The sequence below is a fragment of the Lactuca sativa genome, chromosome 4 (genome assembly GCF_002870075.4).
Source record: "Lactuca sativa cultivar Salinas chromosome 4, Lsat_Salinas_v11, whole genome shotgun sequence".
In the NCBI taxonomy this organism is placed as follows: Eukaryota; Viridiplantae; Streptophyta; class Magnoliopsida; order Asterales; family Asteraceae; genus Lactuca; species Lactuca sativa.
The window spans coordinates 23772824-23793260 of record NC_056626.2 but is presented as its reverse complement, the minus strand read 5'-3'; the positions used below and the strand labels follow the sequence as shown (position 1 = coordinate 23793260).

General features: G+C 31.5%; 1 protein-coding gene across 1 annotated transcript; it reads right to left on the bottom strand.

The window, feature by feature from the left end:
• Window positions 1–425: 425 nt before the first annotated feature.
• On the bottom strand, window positions 426–19870 carry LOC111888803 (agamous-like MADS-box protein AGL27). The gene is made up of 7 exons (XM_023884911.3): window positions 19539–19870; window positions 2643–2709; window positions 2472–2533; window positions 2288–2390; window positions 2113–2154; window positions 1730–1771; window positions 426–793 (listed from the first exon to the last, which is right to left on the bottom strand). Exons 1-7 carry the CDS (start codon window positions 19730–19732, stop codon window positions 680–682), a joined length of 624 nt encoding a protein of 207 aa, XP_023740679.1. The 5' UTR covers window positions 19733–19870; the 3' UTR covers window positions 426–679.
• Window positions 19871–20437: the final 567 nt, after the last annotated feature.

Genomic DNA, 20437 nt, shown 5'->3' with positions numbered 1-20437 from the left:
TCCAATTTTAATTTCAATTCTTTCAAAAACATTCTACAATCCAAACAACATCTAGATTTTCATAAGTGTAATCTATGAAATTCTACCTAGATTTTCGCAGTTAACATGTCCAAAATGATGTCGTTTGTCAAAATAATAATTTTTTTGTAGATGACCAAAATTTTCATAGATGGCTATCTACGAAAATTATTGCTATATGAGTCGTTTTTCATTTTTATGATTATTTATTGGGAAAAATTTTAAATAACTATTGTAATTATTTTAATTTTAATTTATTATGTATGTTGAAAATTAAAATATCAACATATTCATGATGCTTTTGACCCATCTTATAGTCTGGTAATTAAATATTATATCTATTAAATCATAGAAAAATCTTTAAAAAAAACATAACCAGAAAAAATATAATGGTTTTCGCACAAGCAAAATTCAAAACCCAAACTTTATAACCTTAAAAACTGCTTGCTTCAACGTGAGGCACTCGATTACGGTTTACCGAGATACATAAGTATCTAGTAGTCACACACAAACAAACACAGTAAAGTCACATAAACACAATCAACATATTTCATCGGATTATTATTGTCATCGGCTTATGTTATATTTCCCATTGTAAACATCTGAATCTAATTTGCAATTGCAAGGATGAAATTGAAATTAAAATTGAAGAGGCCAGGGATTAGGTAATAAAAAGAGGGAGAGTCAAATGTTGCGGCGAATCCATTGGGTTAATTGAAAGGTCGTTGTTCAGACCTCCACCCTCAATCCCAAACACATGCTTCGCTGATGCAATCTGTAAGCGAAAGATCCACTTCAATTTTTGCAATTTCATTATAGTTTAACTTTCAATTCAATTCATATAACCATATTTACAACAATAGAAATCGCAACATATGACAGAACTACTTAGGGCTGGCAAAATTGTACCACGGAAAACCAACCAACATGTTGCCAACCGAACCAAGAAATTTGGTAGCCAACATGTTTGGTTGGTAGTATTGTACCAATTGATCCATGTTGGTACGGTAATGGTATAAAAGCTTGAATACCATGGTAATACCATACCAACCAATTTATATATATATATATATATATATATATATATATATATATATATATATATATATATATATATATATATATATATATATATATATATATATATATGAAATCGTGTATTCAAACTGTTAATTGTATTTTGTGTTTACAGTTTTAATAAAATTATATTAGTCATTTGGTCGTATTAGTCAATAGTTATTACCTCGTTAAAGCACATAATTAAAACGTTACTTTAGCATTACTTCAGTAGAATTCTTTTGTAAATTAAAAGAACTACATAACTAATTTATATACTAAACATCAAAATCCCGATGTCTTTGCTTATTTTTAAATCTTGCAATAGAAAATTAAAAGAAGTTGGTATATACTATTACCAATTTGTACAAACTAAACTTATTAGTAGCCAAATAAACTGGTACCAAGTATATTTGGTACGGTACCAGTAGCAATTTTTTTATACTAATTATAGTTGGTACGGTACACGGTTTAGAGAAAAATGAATTGGTACCGTACCAATTCCACCCGTAGAATTACTACCATTTTCCAAACACAAACTGTATGCAACAAAGCAAGAAGACATTAACTTTGTCCTTTTAATTTCCAATTCATATAACCATATTTCCAAACACAAACACAAACCTGTTTCAATTTCTAAGGGTAATTGATTTACCTGGTGTAAGATTTCTTCCTTTTCTTTGATTAAATCCTTCTCCTGCTCACAATCACAATAATAAATGTAGATTAGACTGCTGTTGTGTTTATGCAGGTATTAAACATACACAAACAGAAGAAGGAGAAGGGGTGTATCATGTATGTGTATGATCTTAACGACCTTGCAATTAACCAGATGAATTAGCCTCATCATATATACAAAAAGAAAAGACTCTGGTTGGACTTCACTAGCAATCCACTGAATGTATTCACTGTTACAACTTTCACAATTGGGACAATCGAGTGTTATTATATGAGTAATGGCAATATAGTAATTGCCCTATGGATCTTATACTTTGTGTAATACTCTAAAAGATGGTTTTTTTCTTTATCTTTATATACCTGTTGTTGGAGGGTGGATACGTACTCCATCATCAACTGTGTCTGCATCAATCATCAACCATAATCACTCTCAATATATCAATATCATAATAAGATCCTACTAATCAGTGACTAATTCAAAATCAAAAATAGATAGGTAAATTTTGAACAAGTAGCAGCAAATGAAAAGAACCACCTTTCTTGACCTTATATGCATAAGAGCAGCATCAAGTTCTTCTTCAAGTTGTGTCATCTCAACCACAGGGAGGTCCTTGTTATTATTATTCTCTTCAACAAGCCTGTGCAAAGAATTGGGTATCATTAAAATCATTATCTTCTAACTTACCATTGTGTGTGTGTGTTGTATGTTTGCGTATTACCTGTCCACCATTTGTAGAAGCTCTTTACATGTTCTGAATTTTGTGCACTTCAATGGAAGTTCCTGTAATACATCTCAATTATTAACTCATATTTATACAAAATATGTATATATTGTGAAAACAATGCATTAAGCTCATTAAGAACTTGTATGTATTATGAGGGAGGCTTACTGAATCTTGGCCATCTCCTTTCATGCTTCTGTTTTCTGCTTCATACCTAGCCAGAATATGCTCCACACTGCAACATATATATATATATATATATATATATATATATATATATATATATATATTATAATTTATAGTTATACATACAACATTTAAACAAGTATTTAACAAGCATGAAATGTAGAAACCAAAGAAATTCAAAAACCCTTGGAGTGGACAATTTTGCCCCTGTCGGTTCCTAGTGTTGGTCACATGTGGTCTACTTGTTTGTTGTGGTCGATTTTGCCCTTGGTGATCACTTCATAAGTTCATTGCTATATTTTGTTTAGCTTTGGTAGCTTCGTTTTTATTCTTACTCTTTTTTGTTAGCTCCTTTGTATTTCTTGTTCTCACATTGTATTTTCTTTATCAATTTATTTTATTGTGTCATGGTGACAATTGACATGGTGACCACTTACTTTTAAACCTGAGCTCACATAACAAAATTCTAACAAGGTGAGCATATATATATATATATATATATATATATATATATATATATATATATAATGATTGATTCGTTTACAATCATATTCATACTTGTTAATTTTTTGTAATGTCAGCTTCAAAACTTAACAAGCTGCAAAAGTTGTTTGTTTTTGGAGTCTTAATTAGGTGTTGTAGTTTTTTGGTGCTATTTATTTTTGGAGTCCTTAAGTGTTGTGGTGTTTATTAAGCTTAGCTTGTATATGGGAGTTTTAGGTGAGGTAGTGTTTATTAAAGAAAATAACCTAGTCTTGAAAACCTTGTTTAAAACCATTTTGACCCGACCTAGAAATATTATTTGATAGTTTTATGCCTCTTAACATATTGCAATCCGGGATACGCCACTTGCTATGTGGAAAAAAAATTGTGCAACGTATCTAACATTTTTTTTGGGTCTATACCTCTGAACATATACTTTAAGAAGAAGTAATGAAATCGTCTTACAACTTTATATAAATTTATGAAATGCTTTAAAAAAGAATATTTGATATAGATTCATAACTATTCAATATAAATAATAAAATAAAAAGTAAACAAGGATATGGGTATGTATACATTAGAATGTAATACATGTTTGTTATTTAGGGGGTGTTTTGATTGCTTTTAAAACAACTTCTGATTTTTAGCTTTTCCATAAAGTCAAAAAACAGCTAAAAGACGTTTGACTAATGAATAAGATCTTTTAAAATAACTTTTTGTATAGAAGACAAAATTGGTTTTTCAAAAGTCACAAATCCTATCTTTTTATAACTTTTGAGACTTTTTAACTGTAAAGTCGACTTTTACCCTAAAAGCAAATACAAACACATTTAAAAAAAATTTGGAAAAAATCACAAGTCAAAAAGTGCTTTTACAAAAAAGACTTTTAACCTTAAAAAATAATCCCAAACACCCCCTTAAAGATAAAAATGGCTAAATAGTAATGATCTTTTACTAAGAAACAATCTAGGATTAGTTAGCGATTTTTATTTTTATTGTATATATCTGTAGTATTTTTATATATTTATTTTGTGATTTTTCCTTCTTGTATAAAGGTGAATGGTTGTGGATATGGGTGAGCAAAAACCGCACCGCAATTAAAATTAACCGCATAAACCGCAACCACAATAAAAACTGATGGTGAGGTTTTCTAATTTTCAAAAACCGCAAATTTGTGGTGCGGTGCGGTTATTAGTTTTCAAAAACCGCACCGCACCGCATATATTATATACGATTTTTTTATTAATTATTAATATATTAAATATTAAAAATAAGATAAGCTTCATGGATGAAAGGTGGATAAAATACTAGAACACAAAAGTGTTGTTTTTTTTTTTTTTTTTTTGCTATTTTTAACTTTGAAAAATGGTGAAATTAGACAATTTTAAGATATTTATAGTTAATTATTATTGATTTGACGTTTTTAAGATATTAGTTGTTTGTGATTTAAGTTAATTGTTTTATACCTTATAGTTTTTTTTTATTATTATTACAAGTAATATGTTTGAACTCTTAAAACCGTTTTGAGCTCTAAACTGTGGTTAAAAACCACACAAAATAACCGCACCAAATACATGCGGTTAATAACCACAATACAAAAAAACAAAACCGCACCACAAAAATAACCGCCTAACCGCACCAAGCGGTTTTGAAAATGGATTAACCGCATTTGCGGTAAGTGGTGAGGTTTTGGCTAATAACCGCACCGAACCGCACCACGTTCACCCCTAATTGTGGACTATCATTTTCTTTTTTGTCTGTCAACTCATCATTGTGTTAATTTCCCTTCATCCCTTCACTGGTAGGAAATGATCACCTGTCACGGCCTTACTTTTTTTTCTAAATAAATATATAAAAATGTAATTTAATAATTATATAAAATTAATAAAGAGAAAACTCTTTCATTAGTTAAAATCCAAACATAACTAAAACATATTAAAATAGTGCGTCACACCTCGTTGTCAGTCGTAGCGTTGTCTGAATTGTCGCTCGAATCATCTTCCGACATATCTGAATCCTCATTTGTATCATCAAACAAATCATTGTACGAATTGTTGTCGACAGATTTAGAGGAATATTGTAAATATGTTTCATCAAATCAACGTGAATGTTTTGATGTCCACCACAGTCATATACTTCCCTTCTGCTTGCCATGTAGTCTGTCGTATGAATACACACTCCTTCGAATATTGGTAAATTTTCGTCTTCATTTTAGTGACAAATCGTTTTTCCTTCTTCTTCTAAAATCATATTATGCAATAGTGTGCATGCATACACCAATCTATGTATTCTTGTATATGCTCGTATGACTATTCCGAGACTTTGAGTATATGCTAACGTCTCTAAGAACACTAAAGGCTCGTTCCACATGCCTCTTAGTTGATTCTTGAGTCACCTTAGACTTTAATCGTTTTTCGTCGCTTGGCATGGGAATGATTTCACAAATGTAGCTAACTCCGATATATCCTACAGGTATGGTAGTACCTACGCTTGTATGATGTTCCATTCATTTGAAACGACACATCATACAATTTTCCAAGGTAAATGTCATTGAATATCGGTGATTAGTCTAGAACATTGATGTCGTTGTTGGCACCCGATGTACCAAATTTTCATGCCACATCCCAAGATCATGTGATAGAACTGCTTTTAAAATTATCATCATTTGTTTCTTATCACCTCATATGAATTGACCCGACCACACATTAAGGCACATTTCCTACCCCTAATGCATCCAATTAATACTACCAAACCCTGCACGAAACTCATGGTTGTTTTCATATGTCATTTACAATTGGTGAACGTCGTTAATTGTAGGTGTGTACCAAGATAGATCATGGTAGAGGATAATCAAAGATTTAACAAACTTGTAAAGACATTCTTGTGTCATTCGCTTTAACATCCACAAATACTAATCCCATGAGTCCACTCCTATGTCGAATGCTAGTTGACGAAATCTCACTGTATATTTTTTAATTGGAGAGAAACTTTGATTGTTTCTCGCATCCCATTTCACTTGAAAATATGGAAATTGATTATTCACTTCTTTAACTATACGTAGGAATAATTCTTTCCTTATCCTGAATCGACGTCTACATTTTACAATTTAGACGTAATCATCGGCAAAGTAGCCTTGTACAAGATGATTGTGCGTAGCTACACGATTTCTTTGTAAATGATTTTTTCTGGTTTCTTAATGTGAACTTTCAGCTTCATTTTTTTGTATATAAGCGAGTGTCATTTGCATAAAGTTCCCGATAAACATCGATTCCCACAAAGCCAACGTATCACATGAAGTGAAATATGAAGATGACATTTTGAATTTGATATATAAAGAATATAAAGGTTTAGGTGTTTGTGTTGTGGTATAAAATAGAAGCTATGTTGTTTATGTATTGTGAAGTAAAAGAAAAAAATATATAAAAAATTCAAATATATTAATCCCAATGGTCAAAGAGCAAGAAGAAACGTGTAGTGGAATCACCTCATGTGAGGGGTTCACCGCACAACTACATAACATCAGGTGTGGTGTTCCCTATGCCACGTACCAACCACCTCAGCCCACCGCAATGTATGTTAGAGCATACTCATCCGCTTAATTGTGAATATACATCTCCCATAATCTGTGGTGAGTGGTGAGTAATATCCACTCCTCACAATATGCATGAATAGTTAAAAATTTAAGAAAATAATAACAAAAATATGAGAGAAATAGATGTAACACTTATAAAATTGAAAATAAAAAAAAATAAAGAGTAAATTACACTTCCTCGTCAAGGTGCCAAAAGACACATTTGGTCCTTATTTCTAAAAATTATCTCGGACAATCCCTCATTTGTTTAAAACGTGCACGCTTTGTCCTTGATATGCGATTTTGTTGCAAATTTAGTCCATGCTAGATTTGAAATGACCATTATTCCCTTTGTATATTTTATTTCCAATTAATTAATGTTAGTATATATATATATATATATATATATATATATATATATATATATATATATATATATATATATATATATATATATATATATATATATATATATATGGCCCCACCCACCACACCTTCAACCTCGTCTCCTTCGCTGCAATGAAACAGAACCTCTTCATCACACTTCACTGGTGATTTTAGAAACATGCAACTCCGACCAAATGCAAGAATTGTTTTTTGAACATCATTTGCACAAACCAAAACCTAGATCTCCAAATACAACACCAAAAATACTCAGAATCTGAAGGTAGAACTAATTCGATTTTGAAATTTGTTTCATAAATCGTTTGAAGAAATCCCTAAAAATCGTTTTCAAGATCTTGAGTTCAAAAAATCGTATGTAGATGTTAAAACTCTAACCTCCTACCTTATCGGTCCAAAAATTGTTTGCAGATCTTGAAATCCTAACTTCAGCCATTTGTGCAAAAATCATGGTGGGTGTTATTCATTGTTTTTCTAGAAATCATAGTGGTTGGTTGTTAGTAGTGTTCTGAAAGAGGATATAGATGAAAGTAGGTAGTCTGGTGGTGATCTAGATGACCTGAGAGAAGATAGAAATAGAGTAAACGGTGGTCCGATGGTGGTCCAGATCGCCATAATTGAAGAGAGATTGAGGGGGTTTTGGCAGAGATGATAGTCATTTACGGCGGAGTTGTTGTAATTTCTGGTGCAACAGAACTAGGGTCAATGACAGGTGGTCAGAGTCAAGTGGAGAGAGAGGGATCATAGAGTCTTAAGAGAAAGCAGTGGGTGAGGGTTTGACTGCGAGCGATGGTGATAAGCGGTGGGTAAGAAGATTTCGTCGTCGACAACTTTATGGTTATCGACAACTTCATGGTTACCGGCTGTCGGCGGGTTCATGCTTGCAGATTGTCAATTTCAATGGTTAGAGAGGAATATTAATAGTTAGATAGGAAAAAAGGGGAAAAGGTTATAAAGGGGAAGGGATAAAAGGGTGTGACCCATAAAATTTAATTAAAATATTTCTTATTAATAAATGAATCAGAAACATTAAAAAAAATTGAAAAAAAAATGAAAAGGTGAATATAGTCATTTTAAGTTGTTAGAGACTAAGCATGCAACTTTTAACGACATAAGAGATGATCCGGATTAATTTTTGAAGATAGAGATTAAACGTGTTTTTTCAGATATGCACGGTATAATTTACCAAAAATAATGGGTATAAATGTTTAAAATTTTAGGAGTTTGAGGAAATGTCCTTACCTTTTTCGTGAGTTCTTCCAATAATATTATTTTCCCCCGGTTAAACTCTAAAAAACTCATATTAGGGAAAACAAAATCAAGTAGGTCTTATAAACATTAATGATTTATCCTATATTCCTGATGTATTACCAAAATAGATTAAATAAAGGGTAATGTATTTGGGCTAAATGTGTAGTGTTGGGCTATTCATAGAACTATCTAATACTATATTATAAAAAACTATTTTATCTATTACTATATACATTTAAAACCTCAATGATATTTAAATTTCCAACTTAATAAAATTAAATTACTAACTTAAATATCTTATTAAATATAAAATATTATCTTATTATTGGTAGACTTTTAAATGATTATTATAATATATTTATTTGTTAGTTTATTATTATGTTAAATATAAAATAAAGATCAATATATATATATATATATATATATATATATATATATATATATATATCAAAATATTTAAAAGGTTTAATTATTTTTAATTTAGTATGTAGAACGACAAATCAAATTAAATAAAAAATGTCAAAAAATTAGTTTTTGTTATAATTAAGTGTTTTCTAAATAAGTGATTTTTAATTAACTAATAGAAAAAAATCACTTTAACTTTTGAACATATTATAGTGAACTTATTAGTTTAGACATGTTATCGTATATGAGCAATTGTCATTTTAAAGTCACAACTTTTATATAATTTATTAATTTCAATATAATGTTAAACGGTTAACTTAAATCAAAATTTCAGTTAAACTTGAGTCGATAGACTTTTATAAATAGCTAAAAGTTATAAATTATAGTGTTAAAATAAATTGTAGTCCAAAATTAACAAAAAAAAACCATGAAACTATTTTTTATAATCATTAAGAATTTTCAAATAAATAGTTTAAAAATAACCTACAATAAGAATAGTTAAAAGTATGTTATCTTTAAAAACAAAAACAATGTTTTTTTTTAAATAGTTATAATCAAAAAAACTTACAATATTCATCAAATAAATTTTGAAAAAGTTAAATTTCTAAAATTAAATGAAAATAACTAAAAGTTTCTAAATACATTATTTTAAATAATTTTTAACAACAGTTAAAAGTAACATTATATACAAAAATTATATTGTTACCTTTAAAAACAAAAGCAATGTTTGATATTTTAAATAATAATGATTGAAATTAAAATCTTAAACAAATAAACCTTTTAAAGATATTTAATCATAACAATAATTATAAATATCAATAAACAATATATTATATTTAATTTTATTCATGAGTAACTCGCAGATAGAGACCATTATGACAACTGAGATTATAGAATTTTAAAAGATGTCTACATTATCATATATATATATATATATATATAAAAACAATGTTTATACCAACTTATTATAAGATTTATTATATAAGAGCTAACAACAACGTTATTCATATATTTTAAAAAACGTATATTTGTAAAGATTTCAAATATATTATTGTATTCTATGCAACGCATTGGTATTCGTCTAGTCTACTTATAAAAAAAAAACATTTTTACTTACACCACATGCATTTGAAACGTCCATAACTATTCAATTTTTTTCTAATAATTATTATAAATTGGTTAATAATATTAAATTAACGCAAAAACTAAATTCAAATCACAAATGAACTAAACTACAATATTAAAATACCATATGTTATTTCTATTTATAAAATTATGACTTCAATTTTTTTTTAACATAATATAAATTTAGATATGTTACCGTGTGTGAGCAATTGTCATTTTAAAGTCACAACTTTTGTATAATTTATAAGTTTATGCAAAATAGTTAAATTATTAATTTCAATATAATGTTAAATGGTTAACTTAAATCAAAATTTCAGATAAACTTGAAAAACCGAGAGACTATTTTATAAATAATTAAAAGTTATAAATTATAGTGTTAAACCTAAATTATAATCCTAAATTAACAAAAAAAACCATGAAACTATTTTTTGTAATCATTAAAAATTTTCAAATAAATAACTCACAATAAGAATAAATAAAAGTGATATTATATAAAAAAAAACTATAACGTTATCTTTATTAACAAAAACAATGTTTAATGTTTTAAATAATTACAATCAAAGAAACTAACAATATTCATCAAATAAATTTTAAAAAAATTAAATTTCTGAAACCAAGTTAAAATAATTAATAGTTTGTGAATACATTATTTTAAAATACTTACAACAACAATAATTAGAAATAACATTATATACAAAAATTATATTGTTACCTTTAAAAACAAAAACAATGTTTGATATTTTAAATAATTACAATGATAGAAATTAAAATCTTAAGCAAATAAACTTTTTAAAAGTAATTAATAATAACAACAGCTTTAAATATCATTAAACCATATAATATATTTAATTTTATTCATGAGTAACCCACTGATAGAGGTCATTAAGACAATTGAGATTATAAAATTTTAGAAAATGTCTACATTATCATATAATTCAAAACAAACAATTTTTATGCTAACTTATTATAAGATTTATTATATAAGAGCTAACAACAATGTCATTGATATGTTTAAAAAAACATATATTTGTAAAGATTTCAAATATATTGTTGTATTCTGCGCAACGCGCTGTATTCGCCTAATAATGTATTAATTGGTGCATTTTTTCTATCATCATATGCATTTGAAACCTCAATGACCTTTCAATTTCCAACTTAATATAATTAATTTATTAATTTAAATATGTTATTAAATTCAAACTATTATCTTTTTTTTTGAAAAGAACATTTAATTAATTTAAATACAACATATAATTAATTTCAAAATATTAATTTAAATGTTATCTTTATTAATTTAAATATTTTATTAAATACAAAATATAATTAATTTATTAATTTAAATATGTTATTATCTTATTAATTTAAATATGTTATTAAATACAAAATATTATCTTATTATTCATAGACTTTAAAATGATTATTACAATATACTTCTTTGTTAATTTTAATATTATTTTATCCAAAATATAAATCAAAATATCAAAAAACCTAAAAAATATATTCAAATACTATTTTTCAAAATATTTAAAAGGTTTAAATATTATACGACAAGTCAAATTAAATAAAAAAATGTCAAAAATTATTTTTATTCTAGAGTAAATTACATGAATGGTCCCTATGGTTTGGAGTAATTTGCATCTTTGGTCCCTAACTTATTTTTTTTAACTCGGAAGGTCCATATAGTTTGTTTTTTATGTGTTTGATCCTCGTCTTACCTAAAAAAACTATTTTACCCTTGAATTTTTAATTTTTTTTAAATAAGGTGGGGGTAGGTAAGGTAAGGTGAGGTGGAACTGAGATTAGGGTGTGTTTATTTAAATAAATTAAAAAAATTAATAGCAAAATAGTCTTTTTAAGTTAGACAATGACCAAGCGTGCAACAAAATCAAACGATAGGGACCTTCCGAGTTAAAAAAAATTAGTTAGGGACCAAACGTACAAATTACCACAAACCACAGAAACCATTTGTGTATTTTACACTTTATTCTAATTTATTTTTTTCCAAGTCAGTTGTTTTTAATTAATTAATAGAATAAATTACATTACATTAATTTACAAACAATAGTTCATATATCAATTAACCATCTTGATCGAAATAAAAACAAAATCAATACATAAATAATTTATAAATTAATCAATCGTAAAATTAATTGTAATATGAAATTGAAAACCATGTTTGGTTTATTTAGACGCAAACCGCAAGTAGATGTTATATAATGATACTATTTTAATATATATATATATATATATATATATATATATATATATATATATATATATATATATATATATATATATACACGCACATACGCCCACCTACCCGCCCCTCTGTTCTCCCACACATGCACCCACATCCATACCCACATCCACAACCACCCACACACCGACCCACCTACACACCGACCCTACCCTATACACACACACCCACCTAAAAACTATTTAATTAAGTCTTCTTAAATTTTTTTTTGAATTACAACTTGATTGGTTTGATGTTAGTGTTAATACTACAATTCTTGTTAGCACCAGAGATCGAACCCTGGTATCCCATCCTCGCAAACTAAAAGGCTATGCCTCTACCAATTGGGCTATTCCTAATTAGCAATTAAGTCTTCTTAATTAAATATTTTTTATTCCCTATACGAATACTTAGTATGGACATGGATGTTTTTATCTCAAAGCTTCATTGATAAGAAAAGGATATGATGTTGTAGTTATAAAAATGCTTGTAGATAGAAAAAATGGAATAATGATTGTCATGCTAACGAAAAAGTATTAGTCAAAAAGGGTATTTCTATACGAGGAACTATGTAAAAGTAGTGGATGGAATGGTCATACATATATTATTTCATTAGTAGGTATTAAGATGAAGTCTATTAATATTAATTATATATGTATGATGGCCCTAAGTAGTAGAAAGGAAATAGTTGACTGCAAACTCATGCGAACCAGTTGTATTGAAGTAATATGATGTGTAATTTTGCCATAAGATAGTAGATTGAAACTTTGACGATAAACATGTGGGCTATGAGAATTGAGGGTAATAATTGTGATGATGAACTTTGTTGGCTACCTGGAAATGTAGGTAGTACCCGTGATGATGGACTTTGTGGGATACCCAAATTTTAGGGTAGTACTTACGATTTTGAACTTTGCAAGAACTCAGAGAGGGTTTGATACATGTGTAAGATGTATATAATACATGTATAAGATGTTGATCGAGATTTGTTTAAAGTTGAGCATGTTAGTTTATAACAAAACAAGTATGATATATATATATATATATATATATATATATATATATATATATATATATATATATATATATATATATATATATATATATATATATATATATATATATATATATATATATATATACACTATTAAGGTGCCTATTAGACATTAATGTGATTCCCAAGGCTATTATGGACATTTTATGTTTATTGAATTATGGAATGAAAGATTTTCTTGGGATACAAATTTGTCCGATTTTCTTATCATGTTTGAATCAATTTCAATTTCCATTTTAACAAGATTTTTAATCAATTTCGATTATTATCTTTGTTTTAATTAATCACAAAGTGAAAAAAATGACATTCTTATGAGAATGTTAGATGAAATTTCACTTAGCACAAAGCATTCCCCAAGTGTAACATCCGGATTCTCAGGTATTCTATGTTATTTATTTATTTTGATTTAGAGTGAAGGAATCGACGAGTCGACGCCTAGACTCGTCAAGTAGGATCGCGATTTGATTACTGGATTAATGAATGGAGTTGAGGAGTCGGCAGGGTGACTCGACGAGTCCTCGCTGAGGTCAGAAACCCTAAATCTGCGGGCCTAAGCCCTATTTAAAGGACCTTATAGCCCTCATTTGCGGCTACTAGTCCAGAGAGAGAAATATAGAGAGCTTGGGCGAGTTGTGTGTGAGATCAAGCCTTTTTAATCCTTTTTGGTGTTATTTTGCAAAGAAGAAGGTGTTTTGTAGCATCTGGTTCCCGGTATGTATTCCTTATAATTAATAATTCTTATTTCTTGCATTTTTGCCTTGGACTCGGCGAGTTGAAGGACCAACTCGCCGAGTAGAAGCGGGATGAGACGCGGGGTCCAAGCTTTGGACTCGGCGAGTCGGTCCCCGGATTCGGCGAGTAGACCCTGTTTGGGCAAAAACCCTAATCCGGGTGTTTGCACCCTATTTAAACGTTCTAACTTGGCCTCCTTTGTCCTTAACACTTCCAGAGAGCTGTAGAGCGAAACTCTAGCCCCCATATTGTTCTTGAGAGTGTTCTTGGCTTTGTGAAGAAGGTTTAGAGCTTAGGAGAAGAAGGAAGAGGTTGAAGTGTGCAAGGAGGGGAGGTAGATCCGGAATCTTCACTGAGAGAAGCTTCCATTAAGGTAGAAAAGTTCTTACCTTGATCACTAGTTCATTAGATCCCCTTTTTGTCCCAAATAAGTGGTTTTCAAGCCCTAAAACCTCAAACTGCATGTATTTGTGCTCTATGTTCTGAAAGGACTTCAGATCTAGACCTTATGGACGTATTAGAAGTATAAAGTATATGTGGTTGAAGTGGTTGAGGTCCCCATTGAGTGTATGACCTCATTAAGAGCTTGGTTTTGCGTTTTGGAGCTTATAGGGCCATGCATGCACATAAAGTTTGCAACTTTACGTGATAAGCATGCCCTAGGAACATAGATCTATGGTTTGGAAGCGTTGCGTGTCTCAGATTTGGTCTGTATGGGAAATGGGTCGAAGGGACTCGGTGAGTCCCAAAGAGGAACTCGACGAGTTCTATGAAGGTGGCCTTAGACGCGGCGAGTTGGATGAACAACTCGGCGAGTCCTATGAATATTGCCTGGAACTCGACGAGCTGTTCTTGAAACTCGGCGAGCCATATGAACTGTTACTGAGTAAGAGGGGTTTAAGTGTTGAAGGTCCAACCCTTCATATCTACACGTGGAATTAGCAATTTAACGTGTAGCAATAGTCCCAGAAACCCAAATTCTCATAAAGGATGCTCTGATGAGGATTTGGAAGCGAGTGGGAGGTCTGCTCGTGGAGACTCAGCGAGTTGTTCTTGGACTCGGCGATTCGGATCGCGAGTCGGTTCTATAATCCCATGTAGTGAGTTGAGGGTGACTCAGTGAGTGGGAAGAGGGACTTGGCATGTAGGACCTGGTTAGTAGGAGAAGGACTCGGCGAGTCTGTGCCATGACTCGGCGAGTCCAGTCAACTGGAAGTTGACTTTGACCAAGGAGTTGACCTTGGACCAGGGGTAGGTCAGTCATTTGACCTAAGGGCATTATGAGTGGCTAATCTATGTTTATGGATTTGTAGCTGGAGGATTACCGGTGCAGCAGTCAGACGTCCAACAGTTAGACTCTTGGTAGCTACTTTTCGAGGTGAGTTTCCTTACAGTAGGAACGCGTCTAAGGAACCAAGGCCGACCCGTATAGACGATATGATAGTATCGGAGTGTGGGTAGAGCCCGTATCTCTTAGTTGAGTCTGATGATGATATATGCTAGCGTGGTAGAATTGTTTATACTCGTTGTCTGTGTGATACTTGTATGTTATGGTTTAGTAGTGGAGTTTGGGCGAGGTCCGTACCTCCTAGATAGCAGAGTGCGGGCGAGGCCCGTACCTCCTAGATAGCGGAGTGTGGGCGAGGCCCGTATATCCCAGTTAGCGGAGTGTGGGTGAGGCCCGTATCTCCATGAGTGTGGGCGAGGCCCGTATCTCCTAGTTGTTCATTATATGATTGTATGGTATGTGGTATTATGGGGGAACTCACTAAGCTTTGTGCTTACAGTTTAGAGTTTTGGTTTCAGGCACCTCTTCAGCGAAGGGGAAGGAGTTGGCACGGTAGCGGCACATCACACACACCCCTTGTTTTTCCGCATTATGAGATTGTTCTGGGATTTGTACTCTGACATTATGGTTGATTCCATGTTTTAGTTTTCAGACATGTAATATGTTTTAAGAAACGATATGATCGAATGTTGTTTATTTTCAAATGTTTTGCAAAATGTTTAATTAAAATGAAATTTTTGGCTATGAAAATTGGGTCGTTACATGTTTCCAGCTAGAGGAGGTCAAGAGGGTTGTTGATCTGTGGTTTCCAAGCTTGGATCTGCAGTATTGAGGTAGCAAATCGAACTCTCCTTCTGTTTTGGTTAAGATCTATGAATCTAGGGTTTTCTATACCCTTTTTATGGCTTGAATTGACGATTTTATGGTCCCATTATATGTTAGACTTCAGATCTGGACCCATAGAGGTCTAGAGAGCATTATCCATCTTGCTTTATGAAGTGTTATGGAAGGAATGAACTTAGGTTGCCATTTTTGGGGCTATTTCTTCAAAAGGAACCATATATGTGTTGCATGAGTGTAAAGGTTTCACCTTTACGTGATTAGTAGGTATGGGAAGGTCAGATCTATAGGTTAGAGAATCGGATCTGACCTCAGAAGGTTATTTGAGTGTTGCCATGGATGTAACTCGTTGAGTTCATAAGTGGACTCGACGAGTCGAGTCGGGGTTTCCCCGCGATTCGTAACAGGAATAACCCGTCGAGTGAAGGGATGACTCGACGTGCCAAGTGAGGCTAGAAGGATTCAGAGGACCCGGGTGGACTCGCCGAGTTGCCCATGTGCAATCGACGAGTTGGGTCAAAGTTTGATCGTTGACTTCAGTTAAACTTAGGGTTTTGGTCAAGCTGATTCAAGAGAGTTCTAGGAGGGGTAGAATGGTCTTCTACCCATCATTAGAGATGAGATTATGAGAGAGTATTGACTAGGAATGTTATTTTGTTGATAGGAGAAGGCTAGATCAGGTACCCGAGCACGGGAGATTATCCGATATTGTACGAGGTGAGTCTTCTCACTATACTGTATATAGAATGGTACCTATGTGTGACCAGAAGGTCTTATATGCTATGATATGTATAGTGAGTCTTCTCACTATACTGTATATGGAATGGTACCTATGTGTGACCAGGAGGTTACGAACCGAAAGGTCTACCAGGATTTCAGGACAGAAGTCCCCTGAGACACTTGGACCGGAAGGTCCCACAGAGTTATGGCCTTGAGTGGCGTATGTGTTGTATGTGGTATTTGGGGAACTCACTAAGCATTTATGCTTACAAATGTTGTGTTACGTGTTTCAAGTACTAGCGAGGATCGCGAGAACGCGCCGATATGATCCGTACACACTTGTGAAGTTTTATATCTTGAGATTCTGGGATACGTTTTGTTATGATAACATTGGATACATTATGTTTTGATATTATCCTGTGAATAAAAGTATATTTTAAAAATGAAAATTTGTTTTGGAAATTTACGTTGTTACACCAAGAATGAGAAGCATACAATAATTTTTCAAAAATAGAGGTTTTTGAAACAAGAATCACATTCCAATCGATCGCCTTATAATTCCTATGATTATGTAGTATTATATTATCATTCCAATAAATCCCTTATCATTCTTATTATTCTGTAAGAATGACATAGAAAACTAACATCATATTTGAGAATGTATATCAAGTAAATCTTGTGTGAATAAAAAAGAAACTGATGTTGGTATAATTCTACAAAAAATAAAATACATTCTTAACAGAATAAGAGACATTCTTGAAGAATAAGATACACAAATTACATGTGTAGAAGTAACAATCGTAATCATTCTCATCATTGAAAAAATATGAAACATTCTTGAAGGAATAAGAGGCATTCTTGAAAGAATAAGACATAAGTTACAAGTGCACAATCGACATTTAAAGAATAAAAGATATTCTCGGTCATTCTTATCATTCTTCCCTTTGAGACTAATGTATATGTGTCTTCTACAACAACAGTAAAAAAGTTGTAGCCCTTTCCCTCTTTTTTAGTTGAATACCAGGTAAGCCTCAAATAAGATCTAGGCCCAACCCTTCTTTCCAATAACCGATTAGTAGGCTTGGAAAAGAGAAAAACGATGAATAGGGGGTGGCGATTTTTAGTTTGATATGTAGGTAGAAATCGAGAATGAAGAACCCCTTTCATTATAATCTACATGAAACTCAATTTTAGCCTTCGAAGCTTCTTATTTCCGCAAAATTTCATCTTCTTGTTCGTTATCAATATACTCAACGATTGTTATTTGATCATTCATTACAATTACTCACCGATCATTAATGTTGTTGATCTGACATTTAATTCCACATACGAGTCGTAATATGAGCCTAATGATACGATGAAGAGGAAATCTATTGAACATGATCTTGTGACCGATGACCACGATCTTTGCAAAAATTCCTTAATTAACTATTTTTATTTTAGGTTATTAGAATAATATTATACAATCTCCCATGCTTATATTGGTCCGAGAAATAACCAACCATAAAGTCGTGGGGTATATACATGGCATGGAGCTCTCGTTGCTGAGACAGAGGAGGGCAACAACTGTGCACACCATTTTGGATGTCTTGTGGTGATGACCTAGAGAAACGATTATAGTCTTATGTGGTATATACCACGAGAGACCACAACCAATGGACTCTCTTTTTCTATGTTTCCATTTCTTCTTCTTTCTTCTCTGTTCAATCTTTTTGATGTAGGTTGTTGCCCCATACTCTATGGCCTAATACTAATATGATAGCTAGGACTTGATACATGTTGAATTTAAATAATGATAAAAAAAACACAAGTTTCTATGCTTATATTATGGTTCAAGAAAGAGATGCTACAATGTCAATTTGATAGGACATGACACTTTTTTTTTTAATTAAAATGATGTTAAATCAGAACACAACCTTGGCCATTTTTTGGGATCTCTCCCAAAAAAAACCCTGAAAAACTAATAGTGGTCTTGAATTATTATTATTTACTTTCTTTTGCATCTCTCTACTAATTTAATTATTTCTTATACATAGGGAATAATCCCTTGTTATCAAAATCTGAATATTATATTGAAGAGAGGCCCACACAAGTCTAAGTGATGGTCCACATAAAATCTAAAGGCAATTACACTTGGTACAAGTCTTGAAGATTTTGAGATATAAAGGTTTATATCTACTTGTATGATGAGATTCGTTTGCTGAAAACCTAAAGTAAGAACAGTCTTTACAAAAAAAAAAAAAAAAAAAAAAAAAAAATTTCACATTCAAAAACAAAATAAAGTCTAAGGGAAAACTTTAAGAACCATATAATTTATAACAATGAACCAAAATAGCAAGCATACATTTATAAACATTCAAAAATTAATGTGTACGTTGTTAGTTACTATCTTCATCACAGAAATGGAAACAAGTAGAAAGCAGGCACAGCTTAAAAAGAAGAAGACATTAGAGACGACAAAAACCGAGTCAACATGTAAACGTTCACCAGCTAAAATTTACTTTCAGGCACCACAAACGACTCGGAAACTCCCCATATATACCATCAAAAAGTTGAAACCTAAAAATGGAGCCCTCGACCATATTGTGGTTGTGTGTTATGTTATATATGCATGGTTAGACATAAAATCATTTGTTTATGCCCTAAAAATCTCGTACACTGTGCAAATTAAAGATAACGTACAGGTGATACTCAGGAAAACGAGTACACATCTATACGAACAGATTTTCGGATCGAAGTAACATACAAATATACAAGACGATGAAAGGCACCTGTTAGCAGTACAGCCGCTGCTGAATTCATACAGCTTGCCGCCGGCGGAGAATATGATGACGGCGACATCGACGTCGCAGAGCACGGAAAGCTGCCGTGCTTTCTCAATTAATCCCGTTCTCCGCTTCGAAAACGTCACTAGCCTGCTACTCTTATCTTCGATCCGCTTTATTTCGAGCTTCCTCCGCCCCATTATTTCTCTCCGGGCCGGTGAAGTTTCTAGACCTAGTTAAGTTTTCAACTTCCGACGACTTCTCTCCTTATCTCATACGTGTTAACTGTTAACTGACCGCGTGTGTTTATAACGAAGGAAGCATGACCTGTAAATTGTAATGATGACTGCTACTGCTTCTGATTAAATATTTTCGTAATTCTATTTTGTCGTTTAATGTCGGTAAGGAAATAACATTATTGTTTGATCACTGTTGTTTTACTCGACATTATGGTCTGGTTTGTTTAGTTTTTCAATCGCGTTAATCTATTATCAGGTCACAAAAATCACAAAATAAAGTAAAAAAATATATAATTCTTAAAAATCAAAATATCATGTTTATCCAATCTAATTTTTAAATATCATATATATCTTTTATAAATTTTCAAAATATCATATTTATCCAAATTTTATCTTTTTATATTTTTATAATCATTTATTATAATTTAAAATCATTCTTATTATAAGAGAATCTATCTAGAATACCGATAATACCCTTCCACAATTTCATTTTCAATTACATCATCTTCAACAATTAGCCCTAATATTTTTAAAGCTCCAAGCATGTAATGCACGTCATCACTGTTGAGCAAGTTGTCACATTTGTCATTCCATGAGGTCAATTTTAGTTAAGTGGTAATAGACTGACTCATGTAGTACATGAAAATTTAAGCTTTCTAAAGGATA